Source organism: Chrysoperla carnea, chromosome 2, assembly GCF_905475395.1.
Source record: "Chrysoperla carnea chromosome 2, inChrCarn1.1, whole genome shotgun sequence".
Lineage (NCBI taxonomy): Eukaryota > Metazoa > Arthropoda > Insecta > Neuroptera > Chrysopidae > Chrysoperla > Chrysoperla carnea.
The window spans coordinates 80,159,027-80,179,720 of NC_058338.1; the positions used below are offsets into that span (position 1 = coordinate 80,159,027).

At 29.8% G+C, this 20,694-nt stretch overlaps 1 protein-coding gene across 1 annotated transcript in view; it reads right to left on the reverse strand.

Annotated features, from left to right (window-relative positions):
- Window positions 1-20,366, reverse strand: part of LOC123292976 — a 290,099-nt gene extending 269,733 nt beyond the window's left edge. The window contains exons 1-3 of the mRNA XM_044873690.1: window positions 20,357-20,366; window positions 19,239-19,442; window positions 3,475-3,620 (exon numbers count right to left, since the gene is read on the reverse strand). Of these exons, the coding sequence (XP_044729625.1) occupies window positions 3,475-3,620; window positions 19,239-19,442; window positions 20,357-20,366 (360 nt within the window). The remainder of the gene's footprint in view (window positions 1-3,474; window positions 3,621-19,238; window positions 19,443-20,356) is intronic.
- Window positions 20,367-20,694: the final 328 nt, after the last annotated feature.

Sequence of the window (20,694 nt, forward strand, 5' to 3'; positions counted from 1 at the left end):
CTCTGAGATATCTATAAATAAAACTGAGAGCTTTTAACAGAAGTATTATATAAAAGCATGAAGGCGCCAACTTTATCCATTCAAATAAGTTTATGATGATACAGAAGGAATCGGTACCATTTATACTTACCTGCTGCAGACAAACTTGATTTGAATTCGTATCAATAAATCGAAACAAATAAATTTAAGCGCACGTACCATATTACAATATATACGACTATCAACTATCTTTTACGTACGCTTCTTGTATTTCTACCTACTCTGTGCGATTGAGATAATAATGATTGTAAAAAAAATACGAAACGGGGGAAGTAAACAAGAAAAATAGTTGAAACGGTCGTACGAGGAAAAAAATGTTACGAATAAAAAGCTAACAAGATAGAAAAAATAAAATTGAGTGAATTATATCAACGCTAATACCGAATAGAATTTCGATTGTTCGGAGTTTCAATAATAGATATAAAAATACATTAGATGATAATTTGTTGTTTTTTTCTTCAATTTTTTTTTATATTAATTTCATTGACTACTCAGTGAAATAACCACTTTACTCGAAAGAATTAACTTTCTATGATACAATTTTTTTGTTCTTCTCCCTTATCAGTAAACTATGAAAAAACTTTTTTTCTGCAATTATTTAATTCATTCGATTACTTATAACGAAATTGAGAAATAAGTTTGTTTGAGTAAATCAATGATATCATAGTTATGTGTACAACCATGATTTATTAAGGGGATACATACAACAAGGTAAGGTTAAGTTATATTGGGTGTCGACGAAGGACACACTTAGGCTATAGAGCCCATTGTGATAATTTCATTTATCAGCTCCTCAATTTCAGAGGCTGAGTGCACCTCCTTCATGCATATATCACGCACTACACCAGCCCATCACAACTATTAATGAATTTTGTTGCAACGGCGCGAATCGAACCTGCTACTAATCGAGCTTATAAGGTGACTTCATGCACCAAATAAGAAAAAGAAATGGTTGAAAAAAATACTGTTTTTCATGAATTTTGTTTTAAATATCTCTTAAGCATGATAAACAAGACATCATTTATTAAAGTTTCTTCTAAAGACCAAATTTCGAAGTCTAAAGACTTCTTCTAAAGACCAAATTTCTTAAGCTAGAAAATTTATTATTTTTAAACGTACGTGGACTTTGACAGTTTCCTTACAGACTTCTTTCGTGAAATTAGAAATTTGAATTGAAGAGTAAAATAAAACTATTTTATTTTTTTATAAGGGGCGACATCGTTACCATTGTACTACTATTGATGACTTTGTGACACTACAAAAACTCCACGGAGGAAAGAAGAGCAATGAGGTAGAGAAAAAAAGTTTAATAAAATGCCACTAATTTATTGTTCAATATATATAATAGCCACTCGAAGGATCTACTTTCCTTAGTTTGAGGGATTATGCATCATTTTTCGCTTTCCCGAACCACTCGAATTTCACTTTCTTTTTAAATTTTGTGTATTTTACATTTTTAATCTATGAATTCTATTTCCACATCATCCTTCCCCTCGTTCCCACACTGACTGGCCATATAAAGAAAAAGTCTCTTCCAATACGAGGAATATAATTGCTTTTACCTTATTTTTAGACTTTATTTTAAATAATTTCATTTTCTGCGATGAGGAAAATTGGACACGCGTGAACACCAGACAGCAATATGACAAAAATACTTTGCTTAAACAGCAGCTTGACAGATTGTACAATTTGCGATTTGGAGCAAAGTGCTCTTTTTTCCCAAAGTTTTCCCAACAATATCTTTCTTTTATGTAATGTGAAGAGAGCAGTATGAAATATCTCCAATTCATGCCAAGTACAAAATATGATCATTTTTTAGCAGCTGAGTAAACTTACTTTTTCGTTGAGATTAAAAAGCATAGAACAATGGTGTAAAGCAACAAAAGAAAAGTAATATAATTCAATCTGTTTTAAAACAATAACAAATATGAAAAAAAAAGAAGAATTTTTGAAGAATTTGCATAATCAAATGTAAATCAAATTCTAATATCAATAAAAATTTAATGTAAATCAAACATATATTTTACATAGTATTTTCTGATTATTTAATATTCATGTATGCCTTTTTAAACCTCATAAATATGAATTGAAATAAATATTTTGTGACCTTCAAACATATCATTCAAATATTTTTTTATTCAATTAAACACTTTTTTCCTAGAATTTATTTAAATATAAAAAAAGTTTTAATTTTATTTTTTGTTTTACAATGCATTTGTTTTCCAACGAAATATTTTTTTTTCTTTCTACAATCTTACTTGATATACTTTTTCAGTTAAAAGCAACACTTAAAAAAAACAAAAATCCTAAAAAATCTTTTTATGATCTTGCCCTATGTTTTTGAGATAGTTTTTTATTTGAATAGATAGTTAAATTTAAACCGATTCAGTTTTCTGTTAGGTATAAGTCAAGAAACCGGGTGTGAAACTCGGTTTGTAACAGTTGATATAAAAATTCTTCTTGGTTGTAGATATTAATACTTTGTCCTTGGCAAAATAAAAATCGACTAAGTTATAAACTTTCAACCTCTGTGGCAACAAAACTTCTAATTGTCCAAATTCTCGTCTTAATTCGCAAGTATCTCATTGCTTTGGTTGACCTCGAAGTAAAAACAATTGCTGTGGCAGATCTCTGCGCGAATAGCTAGTGCAAGTTATCACGAGAATATGGAGATGAAACTCGCCTGGATACCTCGAGTTCCCCTTAGTTTAGGCGACCGAGGACAAGCGACACCTACAAATATTACCACCACATTCGTGATACTTTGCGATTGTATTTATTGGATTGGATTTACGTGATTGTTTGAATTTTGGTTAAATAGCTTAGTCCTTGAATATGTTTCAACAAAAATTAGATTATACCTTTGAAGGCCGAAAACAGGTATAAATAAAATAAATGATAACAAAGGTTAGAGCGTTAAGTAAAATTAAGTATAAATTTCTTTATGACTAGTTTTAAAATGCACTTTTATTTTGCACTACCTAAAATACAATAAGTTTTAGCGTTCGGTACAAAGAAGAAGACTGACTGCTATAGGCACTCTGTATACGTACGAGCGTCAACAAAACTTTAATTTGCTCACTATCACAATTCTCAGGTAGATGTCTATGACTTTTTCATACGTTTATAGAAATAAAAATTCTCAAAACATACCATAAATCGATATCAAAGTGATTGAAAAAGTGAATTTAGGTCAAGAGATATGACGCGTACCAAAAAATAAAGAAAAACATATTTCAATAAAAAAAATAGTAATATTTTATTTATTATTTCTTATAACCTTTGACTATTTCCGTAATCATTTATCTTTGTAGAAGTGGTAATATATTTTTATGTAAGTCAATATGTTTTCTATAAAATTGAAAAGTTTAATACATGGATGAAAATAGTGTATTGCTAGTTTTTAAATTAAAGTATAAAAATCATAAAAATTACCTTGCCACGTCGAAATTTTCGATTATCTCGAAACCAAGAAATTTGCGCCTTCGGTCTTGATCCAACTGCCTCACATGTGATTGTATACTCTTTGTCAGCTTCCAAACGTTGTGGTTTGTTCAGTAATTGAACACTTAGAGGGCGTACTGTAACAAAAGAATAAAAACTAATTAAGAAAATAAGAAATAACTAGCATTATCCATTATCTTATTAATTTTTTCCAATGTTTAAATCGTTCTTAATATGGCTAGTTTATTTTATAGACCGTTGCCGATACTAGTACACACTTTATCAAGAAAATACTTTTTTGCCGAGTATTGTCTTTGATTTTAATAAAAAAAATTACCTATAAAGATCAAATACCACATTTTATCAGATGAAAATGACGAAGTCATCAAGTCGCTATAGCGCTTAATCGAATCAAATAAATAATCAGAAAATCATAATCAAATCATAATTCATTGGAGTAGGAGCAAACAAACAGAAAAATGGCAAAAATTTAATATTGATTTCTCATTGAAATTTTTTTGCATTAAAAATGATTTTATACAGATAACAAATATATTCAATAACACCCGATAAAGATAGGTATATCGTACAATATTACTTACATGCTACACTATGAAGAGTGTTTTAAGATTGAAGGGAACTACTTGTGAAATTTAAAGAAACCCCTGACATTAAATCTGATCTTATTGCGTGCCGATTTAGATGTTAAAGTTCGTTTAAAAGATAAATTGATTGAAAGTGTTCTAAGCTATGTTTTAAAATATCTCTTCGGTCGATTCTTTTATAGTTGTTTCAAGTGCGGAGCCCTACACTCATACTAAAACCTAGCTTAGAACACTCTCGTTGTTCCGGGCAGATTCACAGATACAGCTTCCCAAATAACGAGAACGTTATACTTTTTCCGCCATTCTTTTAAGTTTGTTAAAAATAACTAATTACCTACTGAAATTTCGGAGCAAATACAGGGGGCCGTCAAAGATCCTTACAACTCCATTCCACATATAGCTTAACTCAAAATAAATAAACTCAAAGCTCTGTTTTGGCATTATAAATTAATTTTGAAAACGGTTTTCTTCCATATCCTTAGAACATATCAACTATATGAGTAATATCAATTCATGGGCATAAAATGTGGGGTTTGAGGTATCTAAAACTCCCCAATTTTTATCCCATGAAGATTAAGGGGTTTAATTGTTAGTATCTTAGTAACAAATTATTTTTAGACATTTTTTAATTTATTAGAAATATTTATTACTTTTTTTGTATACTTTGTGCTGCAGAATACACATCTTAAATAATGCCGTATAATTCTGAAACATTCCGTTAATAGAAGAAAAAGTAGATATCTACTTATTAAAATAAATAAATATTATCTATAAACTTTTATTTCATAAATATTTATATCTTTAAATATTATTTTTATTGTTATGGGTATACAATGGGTAATAGTAGGTACCATAGTTTGTATTTGTATTGGTTGGCCTAAAATTTATTATAAAGTGAAAATAACAGCTAACAGAGTCGATTGATTAAGCACCCAGGTAAGCAGTCGACAAAACATCTACTGGTTTATATCAACTAGACTCTTTAAAGTTATTTTATAAGAAATCTGTATAGTTTATAAAAAAAAATGGCTGTGAACTACCCGCTTTGTTGGGCAATATTCCCATTTTCACCACCTTCCCCATATATCCTTGCGTAGGAGTTACAGTTTTGTAATGTACACGTCATGGTCTTTTATTTGATAATCCACTTGAGTATATTTGAAGATATTCGATTATTCATCCCCACTTTCTCGTCCCACCTCTCCAGCCACTCGATAGTTAAAAATAGATAAAAACAATCCTTGAAGCTGGTTGTATATCTTGGCAATATTTGAGCTTACTCGGTGCACAAAATTTTAATTTTTTGAAGTACATACCTTTCAACCCCTTACTGCCCTATTAGCTCAGTTGGTTAAGGCGTAACCAATACCGCCCGCGGCATCTGCCATCGCAAGAAAATTAATTTAATTTATATGCATGGTGCATGGTATATGTATAGGTGCATTCAGCCTCTTCCAAAGAGGAGCAGATAAATGAAATTATCAGCGGAAAGGTGATAAAACACATTTATGGAATCAAAATGGACTCTATACCCTAAGTGTGTCGTTCCAATATAACCTTCGTGGAGATCCAATATAACCTAACCTAACCGACCCCCTTACTCTACTATATAATGCATGTATTGTACATGAAAACCTCCCTCTTGAATCACTCTATCTATTAGATAACCGCTCTAAAATTCTTTGCGTAGTTTTAAAGATCTAAGCATACAAAAGGGACAGGATAAGTACAGAAAGCGGGAAGTGGTTTTTGTCAATATTATGTATTAATGTTTTAAGCCAAATTCATTTGTTTTTAAAAAAATAACATACCAAAATTGTCGTTGAAGTCTTCTTCATTTTGTTATAGTTTGTCCGATTTTTCTCGTTAACGAACTTCTTTTTTACACGACTGTAAGCTTATATAACAAAGCAATGACCCAAATTTTCAAAAATATTGCATTTATTCCTTGTAGCCACAATTGTACCTCCAAGAAAATGATATATGTCTTATTTTCCGAATTTTGTGAACACTTTATACATATATCGATCTTCAACGAACTAGCTTTAAATATTGGCAAAACCTAGACAAACATTAGATTCAGTAGCAGCAACAATATGGCATGAAATGCGAAGAAAATAAATAAATGCAATAGATAACGATTGAAAACCATTGAAAGAGCATTGGTATTTATTTATTTACTAACTATGCAAGAACTATTTTACTGTTCAATACTCAATGTATTATTATCTAATATATATTTTTCGTTTCCTCAATACTTGCAATCTAATTTTCATATCGCATACATTTTCATACTATATAGGGTGATACATAACGATAGTACTATTTAGAATTAATATATTACATTACATTACAAGCTTTTATTTAACTTGTAATGTTTGTATATTTGTATGTATTCAAAGCACGTACGCCTACTACGCATGTTTGTATAGTAATTACAAAAATTGGGGCCTTTAGCGCAGGATATGGCCGAAAAATGAAATTGAGTAGGAGGTTTTATTTAATATCCTATAATAATTAAGCATTATCCTTAAACCAATAATAATTTGTAAAATAAAAAATTTTTACGAAAAAATAATTATATTATTATGTTTAGGAAAAAGGATAAAATATTTATGATTAGTTTAAAATATTTATGATTAGTTTTACATACACCTACGACAATCTTGTGGCCAAAAAACATGTTGTAAGTATATTGGAAATAACCAAATCAACATAAATAAGACATGGTTATTTTAAATAAAATGACGACACTGGTTATTTATCTTGAATATAATATAATTTTGAAATTCAAAAGTAACCATTAAGCCAATAACTTGACACTATTAAAATATTAATTAGCTAGACCGACCGATTGCTTTAAAAATTCTCTTGTGTAGCATTCAACACTTAAAACCAAAATAAAAAAAATCAAAATAAAATCAAGGAAAACCACAAAAGATAAATGAACAATAAACGGACAACATACAGTTTATTCGCAAAAGTAAATTAAAGTAAATCCAACACAAAATATTTTATTTTACAAGAATAATAAAATTCCAAGCGAACCTATTTGAGAGCCACTGCTTGTAAAAAGATTATATGTTATAAATGGGGAGTACTTTATAATTAATGATAGGGTGGGCTAAGATATTAGTGCTCTTGACCTTACTTTAAAATGCATATAGACTTGCTTGCGCAGTAAAACACGAATTTTTGAGGGACAAGAAAGAATAAACGAATAATATGTTTATTCGCTTATAATGTTGCGACTGAATTTTCTGGCAGTTATTCTCAACCGATTGAGCTGAGATTTTGCTTACAGGTTACAGCTTGGATGACCATGTATGCTTAGCTAAGTGAGGTCATTCTAAATCCGATATGGCTGACTATCCGAGATGGCGGACTAATTATTTTTTATGTACTTCAACGATATGGGTATCAAATGAAAGACTTTGCTGAGAAAAACAGGAATTACATATGTGAATCGGTTGACAATGAATTTTTATGGAAAATTCGACCATATTTTGAATTAAAAATTTAAATAAAAATTCTTTTGAAAGGACAAGCTTTGATTGTACTTAAAAATAGGCAATAATTATAACGTTACGCATACATTATTATTTGTTAGAACTTGGGGCGCTTCGAATCATCCCTTATATTTTAAATTGTGCGTCTCCCGCTTTTATAATCATGTGCTAATGACTCAAAGAGTCGTGTATGATGAAAAAGTCATGCATTATTTTCTACTTTTTAGCAGAATAAATAAGTTTATTTTTCATTTTTTAAATTTTTTGTACTCATACTTAAATAATATTCATGCAAAATATATTTGTTAGGATAAATTTAGACAAGTTTAATCGTTTGTTTTGGGCTATTCTCTTCACTTACTATTAGCCGAAAAATAGGTCGACTCATTTTAAAAATCCATTCGGATAAAAAATTTTTTTTAAACACATATAAAATGGAAGGAAAATAAGTGTGATTCTAGTAATATATTAAATTTCCCTAGAATTGTTATGATTCCTGTGGCTTCTACAGCTGTTTCTAAACTATTTTGATAACTAGCAACAATTTTAACTCGATCGGCTAGACCGAATGTTTTGAAATTCTTTTCGAATTATATTTTTTTGAAACATTCTCGATAAAAACAAATCAAAATTCGTTCATTCGTTTAAAGATAAAGAATATAATATATAAAGTAAAGAACTTCTAATCTATACGTTTTGCAGTGTGTCAGTAATTTTTTAAATAACCTTAATTCATTTAATTTAATGAATGTTTTACACAATTTTCATTGAAAGTTGTGCACCTTGTATTTCTGAAAAATACTACATTAAGTTAACTATTCATTTATGGTTACTGAAAATTTTATTTAAGTTTACATAAAACTATCAATAAGAACATTAATTTAAATAAATGCGCATCTTCTTCAAGAATATAAATTTAGAATAAAAATATGAAATATGTATTACCTACATATGCTTCCAATCATTTAGATATATAATACGAAGCATGTATCAATCATATTAATGTTTTTTTTACAACGCTCACTCGGGAAGTAGACTTTTCGAGCGCTGTATGTCACCTTCAAAATACACAATAATCGCATACTTAACTATATGTGTTTCATAAACGCACATGTTCGGTTATAGGTGTTTCATAAACGCACATGTTCGGTTATAGACTACATAATTGTATGTACTACTGACACGCCATCTGTACTAAAAAAAAATAAGTAATCAATCTTAACCCTCATTTATTAAAGTTACCACACTGATTGTGTCAAACGCGAGTGTTACATACAAAAAAACAAAATTAAAAATTGAAATTAAAATGAACGAGCAATAAAAATTTGTATGCAATAAAATTTAAATTTAAAATAAGTAAATAAATCATTTCTCAAATTGATAAATTTCTCTCAAAGTCAACTTCCCGAGCGATTGTTGTAAAAAGTATTGAATGCTACTTGCGGAATAACTAGCAAATATGACAGTCGTGATTACGGCATTCGCTCTAAGGTTATGAGACATTCTTATGAAGACTCGTGTGGTTGTCGCAACTCGCCTACGGCTCGTAGCGACATCTACCACACTCGTCTTCATAAGAATGTCTCATAACCTTACGCTCATGCCGCAACACCACGACTGTCAGATTATTTGCTAGTTATCCCACTTGTAGCATTAATAACTATAGCCACACTTTGAAATACTTATATTGGTATACAATTATTATTAATAGTGTCATATATAATATTATTGGTTGACTTCTATAATATTATTTGTTGACTTGTAAGACATGTTGGGTTTTTGAATTTTTAAACTATTTAAAGATAACTATTTTGATTTTCAAGAAAATTTGACTTGTCAATTAATATTCATAAGCAATTTTCTTATAGTAATTGTTCGTCATCGCACGTTCGGTAAATGAGGGCTAGACAAAAAAGCTTCCGACACCGACTTACCGACCGAGACTTTTTATACCATGTATATATGAAATATACATAGTATTATAAGTTTAGTCCCAAGTTTGTAACGCCTAAAAATATTGATGCTACAAAGAAAAATTGGTATAGGTGTTCATAAAATCACCTAATTAATCCATTTCCGGTTGTCCGTCCGGCCGTCCGGCCGTCCGTCTGTGGTCACGATTACTCAAAAACGAAAAGAGATATCAAGCTCAAATTTTTACAGCGTGCTTAGTACGTAAAAAGTGAGGTCAAGTTCGTAAATGAGCAACATGGGTCAATTGGGTCATGGATCCGTAGTACCCATCTTGTAAACCGTTAGAGATAGAATAAAAGTTTAAATGTAAAAAATGTTCCTTACAAAAAAATAAACAACTTTTGTTTGAAACATTTTTTTGTAAACATCACTGTTTACCCACGAGGGCGTTAATTAGGTACAAATTTTATAGTATGTATTAATATAGGAATATCAAAGTGAATATCTTTTGTTATTTACATGACGTCAAAAAAAAAAAAACGATTGCGCATCAACACTTGCGCATTATATGAGAATATCAGTTAAATATGTCAGATATGTATGTATGTGAAATGTGACAGAGTTATCAACACTGCCTATACATGGTATTTCAACAACTAACTCAGTCAATTGTTTGTTTTCACTTGTTTATAGTAGTTTGTTTATCTTGAAATATTAATATTATTCTATAAATGTGGCCATGGTCTTGTGGTTACAAGTAAATAGATTTTTTTTTAAATTCTACTTTGTAAAATAACTTCTGATTACTGCTCGTAGGTAAACGTTGACTTAAAATTTGAAAAACATGATTCAGTGTATGTTTTTTATTTTTTATTTTTGTAATAATAATCTACCGGATTTTGATAATCAATTCGGAGAAGACTAATTTTTTTAAATAGGTTTCTTTTGTTTCAAAAAACAGATAAATCGAGTTTTCCGGTTCCGAAACGATCCGCACGAAATTCTGCACGCGGTTTTTTTGCAGTCTATCTCTACATTGTTTTCTTCGCTAACGATTTCTTGAATATCTCTGCTTCTATTAAAAGGATTGAGGCGAATAAACAAAAATTTCTGAATTTTTGTTATAAACATTTGCATCGACTGCTATCAAACCCTGAACATAACAAAATAACCTCAAAATTTCAAGTTCAAAACCGCAGTTACCTCATATTTTCAACTTTCAAGATAACTTTTCGAAAAATGATGGAATTAAGTTGAAATTCTCAAAAACGATGTAACTTATGATCATAAAATAGTAAGGTAAATTTTAACTTGATTAGACTATTAAAATCCGGTAGATTATTTTACTTTTTTTTCTATAATGTGTATTTTCGGTTTTGATGGAAGAAAGTTGGCGTGAAATACAAACTCTGCAAGTTCCATAAGAAAATTATTAACAAGTGTTTATTACTTAGTCGAATCATCATGGGAAGTGATCCGTACTGAAGCCATTAATTCAAATAGGTTAAATACTTAACCGGCGCAGTGGTCGAGCGGTCTAAGGCGTTAGTCTTTGACCGTCTGGCTCCTGACTGGAAGCTTATAATGTATCCTAAGCCTTTTATGAAACTGTTAAAATTCTCTACAACATCCGATTAATTGTATTAGCTAAAACCAAAGCCACTTAAACCCATTTTGGTAGAAACGTGTAATTTTGTCAATTTGTAATTCAATTATGCTTTGACTTTATGATCTATAGCAGCAATGTTCTATATTTTGAATGGATAAAAAAAATATTTTAAAAGTCAAAAAAATTTTTTAACTTTTAACGCATTTTTTCAATTGTGTAAATGTCATTCAAGATATTACAGACAAATTCATTTTCTTCCATAAAAGTTTATTTTTAGATAAATCAGCATAAATTTTAAAAGAAAAAAAAGAAAACACAAAAATAAATATTTATTATAAAAAATCATCTTGAGTTATTTAATTTTTATGGAAAAATGACAAAAATAAGAACTCAGTTAAACAATATATATCGTGAAAAAGAAAAACAATTGTTTTAAAACAATATAATGGAAGGAAGAAATTGAATCACTGTGTTTGCTATTTAAAAAAAAAAAGTTAAAAAACAAAAGCATAAGTGAATTATTTTTGTTTTCATTTTCACAGACATTTTTCTTAACGAAAATGAAGAAAAAAAATAAAGTCGAAGAAATAGAAAGTTACCTTATATGAAAACTAAAAGTATCCACACGCATGCGATCAAAAGAAAGCATTTGGCCTGAGCTCTGATCTGGATTATATGTTTTTCGGGTTGAATATGAGCTTGGTATAGTGGTTTTTTATACAAAGTAAGAGACAAGAATTTTGCCCCGATTTGATATGTACTAGTGTAATTCGGATTGATTACACAAATATTTATAAACTAAGTCGGTGTTTCAACCAAGTATCATGATTAATTTACAAATTTAACATCCTTATTTGCTAATGATGTGTCATGTATGATTAGAGACAGATATTGACGGATATGCTCTTCCATATATTTCGGTCGTAAAACGAATTTACGATATCGGCTGTTGATATAGTGAGTGGTAAAGTTTCTAGAAAAGTTTTTTTGTCTACGATCTCCCCCTGCGTTCTTTCCCTTTTCCCAGAAGTGCTTCAGCTTCTAATTCATTTTTTCTGATGATACGTTACAAAAATTCCAATTGCCTTCTATATATTTTTATTTTCAGCATTTTCTTTTGGCCTAATCTTCCACACTTTTGCGCTTTTAACATAGTCATTCTATTTAATGTTAAAGATTCCACTCCATATCCAAGTTTCAAAAGATTCTAGTTACTGCATTGCGGATTTGATAATATTCGAAGGCTCGAACCCATATAATAATACATACCATGTTTCTACTAGCTTTTGCTTTATATTCTTGTAATATTTCTATTACATCTCAAATTTTTCTAGTTAAAAAGATAAATGTATTTCCTAAATGTTTTAAGTTTATCGTGATTAATTTTTATATTAATTGATTCTTAAGATTATTTTTTATTTTGAATTGTCACTATCAGAGCCATTTTTTTTTGCACTTCTTGTAATTGTATTATCCGCATATCTTATATATTGCAAACATTAAAATTTGAAATTTTGATGTTTTTTCATTTCTTTTCGTCGTTGGAAATTTAAAAATTATTCTGTACTTGACAGTCCAAATGTGAGACGTGTGCTCGAGGAATAAGCAAGCAGGCAAAAAGCAGCTTGCGTAACTCCAGATTAAATTAGCTTAACATTCGAGAAGAGAGTTAACTTGGATATAATTAAAGCAACAACCTTGACCGGGTTTATTTCAAATCGTTGCTTAGAAATTCAAATCATACGAAACGCTATTAAAATATTTGTATAAACATGGCAGTTATACAAAAAGTTTTCTTTATCGTGTATCGTCTGTAAGAGCTGTAAGACGGAAATTTTTCTTCTTGCCTGTGTATGCACATCAATGGTGTAGATACGAGTACTTATTTATAATAATTTATTATATAAATTTTCATAAACTTCATATATTCTTCACAGTACAGTGGTACTTGTGGGCATTTTATCCTGACATAATTCTTTACGAAATACAATTCTACAAAACACAATTTTCGTTCCCCTAAATCGTTATTTACTATTATCATTTGATGTATTTGTATGATTGCTTTTACAGGGAGATTTGTTTGTGTTTAGGATATACATATGTGTGGAGAAACAACTCGAACTAAATTTAAAAATATGTCTAAATCAAATAGACTGAAAATAATAATACCAGGCTTTTTTTTATAGGTTCATCCTTACTTTTATGCCGGAGAGACATATAAAGGTTTGTTTTCATCTAAGGAAAATATGTCATAGTCCTTTGCCCGAAATTCTTTCGAAAGAATATTTGCAGGCATAACGGCAAATGTGGTACATACAGCCACTCCGTTATAGTTGCTTTTTATCCCAAGCTTTGGTACTGTTAAGACTTAATATGCAACTTAGTATTTTCAACTTATTGTAACAGAAATTACTACTTTTGGTTAATCATGTAGGCTTATGTTAAACGAGTGGTGGATATAGTAGTAATGTTACAAAAAAAAAGATCCAACTCTCCCCATTTCGAGCTTGGAATACATTTTCTTATACCTGCTTCAACCCTCTAAAGATCTAAAAAGAAAGTAGGAAAGTTTATGGTATCTTACATAAACTATTTGGTTTAAAAAAACTTCCTTTTTGAAACCAGTTCGAGATTATAGAGATTTGATTAAATAAACCAAAATACTACTAAACAATTGCATTCAAACTTTTGTTTCTATTTTAAAAAACCGCTTTTATCACCCTCCGTATTTGGTATCTGTTGATACTAATATGAATCGTTATGATATTTGAAGCAATCCCTACATAAAAGTTATCTTATCTAATTTATGAAGATTAAGAGAGATTTTTTCCTAACCACATTGAATTTCTTAGCATTGCAGTGTAATACAATTCATATGTAACGTAAATAAATAGAGGAAGTAAGACAAAACACTTTTATATAAATAAATCTATGGAAGTGACTACTCTACCGTCGCCAGTAATGAACCATTTTAAACGATGTTGTTGGTGACTAGGATACTTTGGATATACTAGGTTCAAATTTAAACTAAGCAGTCAAATTTGACCTCAATCTAAATTCCACTCTATTTGTTATTAAAACAGTAGTAAAGTAAGCACTCCTTGTAAAATATTACAGAAATTATGAACACGTTAAATCTACAGTCTAAGCTTTAACTATAATTTAACTTCAAATTTTTACGTAAATGAAATAAAAATCGTCACTATAAAATGAAAAAAACTTTTCACAAAAAGAAAACCGACTTCAAAAGAAAAACTTTACCAAAACAAATTAATATGCATTAAAAAGTAAAAAAATAACGATAATATAATGTAGTTAAAATTATTCTTATTTTTGGAGTCGGTTTCAACCAAGGAAATATAGCAAACTGTTCTATCAGAGTTGTTTCCTTGGCTGGCACCGACTCCAAAAATAACAATAATTTTAACTACATTACATTATCGTTATTATTTTACTTTTTAGTGCATATTAATTTGTTTTGGAAAAAAATGTTCTTTTGAAGTCGATTTTCATTTTGTTAAAAGTTTTTTTATTTTGTGATTTTTAGTGAATCTGAGGTACACTAACTAATTTGTCACTAAAATAGAATCATTGAAATCTGTTCTCGTGATATTGAGTTATTCGTCCTCTTGTCGTGCACACTTAATGCAAATTTAAGACTTTTATGGTTTTCTCATGAATGCCGTTGTCAGAACTCGACCAAAATGAAATGGGACCACACGAAAGGCACTAGTTTTCAAATTTTCAAAATCGGTTCACCCAGTCGAAAGTTCTGAGGTAACGCACATAAAAAAAAATACAGTCGAATTGATAACATCCTCCTTTTCTGTTTGAAGTCAGTTAAAAATATTTCTAACAATAGTATTTGAATCTAAACTTAATAAAATAAAACAAAACCTAATTGGGATTGATAAGCCATTCGCAAACCATAATTTTCTTTAAACCATAGCTTAAAGAAAAAATATTTTTAATGAAGAATACAGCTGAATTATATATAATGGACATCGTATGACGTACCTAACTCGTTGATTTTTGGGAAAGAATTATCAGGGGATGTTTGGAAAACGGATTTGGCGGTGGTTTGAGTGAGTTTTTGTTACGTTGGATGCCTATTTTATCAAAATTATGAGTTGAATCGAATTTTCGTTCCAGTTTAAAAAAAGAAAAAAGTAAATTTCCGTTATGTCAGAGTAAAGACAAAGTAATAATAGAAATTTTGTTGTCATGTCTGTTTTTATATGGTGTAGGTTCGATTTATATTATAGAAGGTGAATTTGGGAAGTGCCAACTGCAACGCTGGCAACGGAACATCGTCTATAAACCTATATCCATATCTATTTAATACATGCTACATCCATATGTATCTATCTTTATTTAATTCATCTAATGGTTTTTAGTATATAAATTTACTATAATATTTTTTCAACAACAAGTAAAGTGGAATAAAATGATAAACTTTCACATAAATGAGTCAACATCAAGAAAATGGATAAAATAGTAAATATTTTTTATAATAAAAAGTTACTATAACTACACCACAATACGTACGTTTCAGCCATTAGTATACGTGCAAAGGTAGATGGTTTTACTGCTTGTGTTTTACTCTCTTGTACACAAAAACCTAAGGAAGTATTGTAATCTGGCAAAAATTCTCGAGTCGAGAACGAAAAATATCTATTTTGAAAATACCCAAATCATTTTTGACTAATTTCGTCGTGTCGTTTGTAGATACGTATCTCGCATAAATTGAAATTTTTTAGGAATAGAATGTTAAAGATTTAGAATTTAACTGTAAAATGTAGCTACGCATCTATTAGTATGTAGATCCTTGAACGTAGATATATCGAAAATTTTCCATAAAATAACAACCATTCCTTAGAGTTGAAATTTTTAATTTTTGAAATATTGTTACATATACATTTAAACGACTGATATTCAATATTGCTGAGCGCTATGATACCTAACATTACATGACGACTAGAGTAACAGTAACAAAAATGAGAAAATGGGGACACACATCCTTCGCTACTGCAGAACTCCTACCACTGGAGGCACCAGCTATAAATTATACACAAGTTATCACGAGAATGTGCCCTTGGAGCTCACCCGTAGTTGTCTAAGGGCCTTGTGTTGTTTTTGACTCAAGCGCAAAAACCGCGTCGGGCAAGGTGATTCACATTCTCATGACACGCCCTACTTCGCGAATGTTGAGGTGTATATAGTATTTTCTGAGTATTTATATTTGGCGCTAGCGAAATTAAACCCAGCAGAAATTACTTCTTATAATCGGGAGATTTTTTATTTCAGAAAGTCACCAGTAAAAAATTCGATACACTGTTTTTTTTTTTGCGGTTCTCAAGTGGTGTGGGAGTCAAAATCTCTCTTCTTTATCGTCCTGTCGACGATAACGGTTTTTCAAGGGATTTTCTTCGATTATTCAAGGTAAAATCTAAGACTTAATTTCAGGGATCCTACGGCTATTAATTTATGAATAACACCCTTTACCGCAAGCGAGATTTAGCGGGCCCACGACTCTCGCTGTAGTACTATTTCCACCGCAATATTGACATCTGCTACTTGGATGTCCTTGCACCCTGGTATAAGGAAATACAAGCCCCTCCCCCCTTAAATACCTTGGTATAAGGAAATACAATATTTTATACAGAAGGTAAGGTTAGGTTATATTGGTTGTCCACGAAGTACACACTTAGGCTGTAGAATCCATTGTGATACCATATATGTTTTACCACCTTTCCACAGATAAATTCAATTATCAGCTCCTCAATTTCAGAGGCTGAGTTGCATCTCCTTCATGCATATACCATGCACTACACCAGCCCATCACAACTATTAATTAAATTAATTTTGTCGCGGCGGTAGGAATGGAACCCGCTACCCTAATCATACCGCGGACGGAATTGGTTACGCCTTAACAAACTGAGCTAATAAGGCTACGTTTATTCAGAAAAGGCATCTGATAATGAAAGAGTACAAGGAAGTGATTTGGTGCTCACATCTGATTTTTAGATATAATAATAATAAACTACTATACGGATCACATTTAAAGTAAGAAAAACAAAACACATATATCATATTAGATATGTAATATATATTTATAGGGGGTGGTTTTTTTTGTTTGTTTTTGTGCGAATTTCGGTTTTTTGTTTTCGTTTCACAAAACTTTTAATCAACATTCATTGAATACGTATTTCTTCAACGATTTAATCAAGTAGCAAGTGTGTCTGCTTGATTATACGTTGTGGTTTTCCATGTTAAAAATATTCAGGGTTATTCTTAAAATTTCCAAGTGTTGTTTCATTCGAAAAGAAAAAACAGGCATTCATTTTAATTAAATACTTGATAAAATATTCATGTCGGACATACTTAGAATTTTCAGTTTTATATATTAACTTCTTGTTTCGCCACAAAACGCTGTATCTCCAAGTACAAATTTTCTTCACATTTTTAAGATACAGTGATTTTTATGTCATTTTCTTGTTTCTGGATTTCAGGCACTTGGTATGTATCATAAAGTGTTGACAGAACTCTTTGTCCAACTCATGATCATACTTTTTAACCGACTTCAAACAAAAAAGGGGGAGTTTTGGCTGGGTGAACCGATTTTGATGATTCTTTATCTATTTGAAAGCTAGTGATTCCCTTGTGGTCCCATTTCATTTTGGTTCAGTTCTGACAACAGCAACCATGAGAAAACGATAAACGTCTTAAATTTGCATTGAGTATGCACGACAAGAGGACGAATAACTCAATATCACGCCAACCGATTTCGATAATTCTTTTTTTAGTGACAAATTAGTGAGTGTACTTCAGATTCACTAAAAACCACAAAATAAAAAAAAACTTTCTACGAAAAGAAAACCGACTTCAAAAGAAAAACTTTTCCAAAATAAATTAATATGCACTAAAAAGTATAAAAATAACGATAATATAATGTAGTTAAAATTATTGTTATTTTTGGAGTCGGTGTCAGCCAAGCTAATGTAGAAAACTGTTCTGTCAGAGTTACGTCCTTGGCTGACACCGACTCCAAAAATAACAGTAATTTTAACTACATTATATTATAGCTATTTTTTTACTTTTTAGTGCATATTAATTTTTTTGGAAAAATTTTTTTTTGAAGCCGTTTTCTTTTCCGCCATATTCCTGTACGATCTAAGCGAAAGCGGTTATCTATGCAAATTATAATTATTACCTACTGAAAAATTTACCAACTGGATCGTACATTTTTATGTCTATTCAACGACCAATACTATAATTAAAGCCATTTCGGTCCAATAATAAAATTGATTAACTTTGAGTTAGACAATCTCCATTACGAAACGTTCAATAATTTTGATTTTTGTTTTAAACTCAGAACAAATACTCCCTTGATGTTCAGTTAGTTCTTTAAAAATATCTTAAATCTATTGTTTTTTCACTTAAAAAAAAAAAAACAAACAAAAAAATTTTCTGATACTATGCCCACAGGTAGACAACAACCTTAATATTAAGGTTTCTAAACAATTATGTTAAATGATTGAGCTCTTGAATTTTTTTACTAATTTCGAATCTGCCGTATGTCTATGATATATTTATAATAATCTTATATAATTTATTGTGTTATGAACAAAATATGAATTCACTTGAAATTTATACAAACAGTTTCTTTCTTTCACAGTTTTCAAGAAAATCGCAGAAACTTATTCACCTAGAAACATGATGTAATGTATATAAATATGTGTACAACTTTTAATTTAATTCGGTCGTAAGAATACTGTTTTTAAAGTTGTTTTTCTCAGAAAATTTGAAAATATTGTTTGAAGTTTGGCTATTCAACGGTATAAATGAATTATCTGGTTTCTCAGAACAGCGGCAAGGAATAACCTACGAACGTTGTTGAGGTTTTAAAAGACAATGAATTAAAAAAAAATAACCTATGGGCATTTTGTTTATGTTGAATTCTTAAAGATCCCGATATTCATGTACCCATACGGCAAATACGTAATTTGATTTTGACTTTTAAATAATTAATTTAAGGCATTCTACAATCTTCTACATTGAATTGAATTATTTTAGAATTGAAACAGAACAAATCCTATATATATAAATTATACTTACATAATAATTCCAGTCGTACAGTTTTTTCAAATGGCAATTTCAATTTCGTATTACTTGCTTGACATTTGAATGTTGAATTTAAATGTTGACGTGTAACATGAGGTACTTCTAATCGATTGACTATTACATTATCATGTTTTTCCATAAGTCGCCCTTCTACAAGACGATCATTAAAAAACCATGAAACTGTTGGAGGTGGACGACCTGCAAAGAAAAAAAAACATTGTGTTAGTTTATTTATCCCAAAATTTAGCCAATTTTGTATATAATACGTGTACATAATAAAATCGATAAAAATTGTACAAGAAATGGGCAGTACAAGAAAATTGTACAAGAAATGGCAGAACATCCACAAGAAATGGGCAGTAAAATTGAAAGTTTTGCATTGTGAAAGTAGAAAACTTTATCAAGAGAGAAGAGAATAATTATTAATTTAAAAAAACATTTATTCTCCAAAAAAAAAATAATCAATCGAATACAATGAAATTAAAATAATCTTAAAAAATATTTTACGCCAAATTAATTCGAATTTAATTTTTTGCAAAAAAGTAAGATTGTTTATAATCAGGCCGTTTTAGATATGGCTTGCTTTGTTGTAATTTTGTAAACTAAACTGCCATTCCTTGATGAATATACGAAGCATAGTTCCATAATATTGACATGATTCATGGCCATAAACATGGTTCCATGTGGCAATCGGTGCTGGAAAAAAACGAACAACAATAACAGATTTAAACTGAGCTTCAGTTGACGTTGACTAAATAAGAGAATATTATGGAGACCATAGTAATTTATAGCAATACAGTTCAATTGTATGGATGAATTGGCTAAAAAAGCGTGTTCTTTAATGGTCTAGCTATCACTGTTTTTTTTTTAAGGATTAAGCCTGTTTATTAAGAATTATGACTACTTGAAGACACTAGTTATTCTCCCAATATTGGTGAATTTACTGGATTACGCCTTAAATTAAGATCCATTCAGATCAGCTAAAATCAATTTAAATTATTTTATAAATAACAAAGTGCCGAAAATTTTCTGATGAAATAAAGTATTAATACAGTTTTAAGTTTAATTAAAGTAATATTATATTTTATTAGATAAATTATTATTTCAAATACATAATGACATGATGTTAACAGATCAATTTACAATACCGAACTATTTTCTATGCCGGTTGCAACATACTCAGTAACACACACTTATTCTCATATTACAAAATAATTACATCACACTAGTGCCATCTATGAGATTGCAATTGTACTTTTAACACTCTCCCTCAATTGCAAATTCATTTACAAATTTTATTTTCTACACTAACCAAACCCAAATTATCAATTACATATTTTAAAAAATCTTTTTTAACAGGTTTTGTTAACATATCGGCTAATTGCTGTGTTGTTTTTATATATTGTAATTCTAATACTCCCTCTTCTACCTTTTGTTTCACAAAATTATA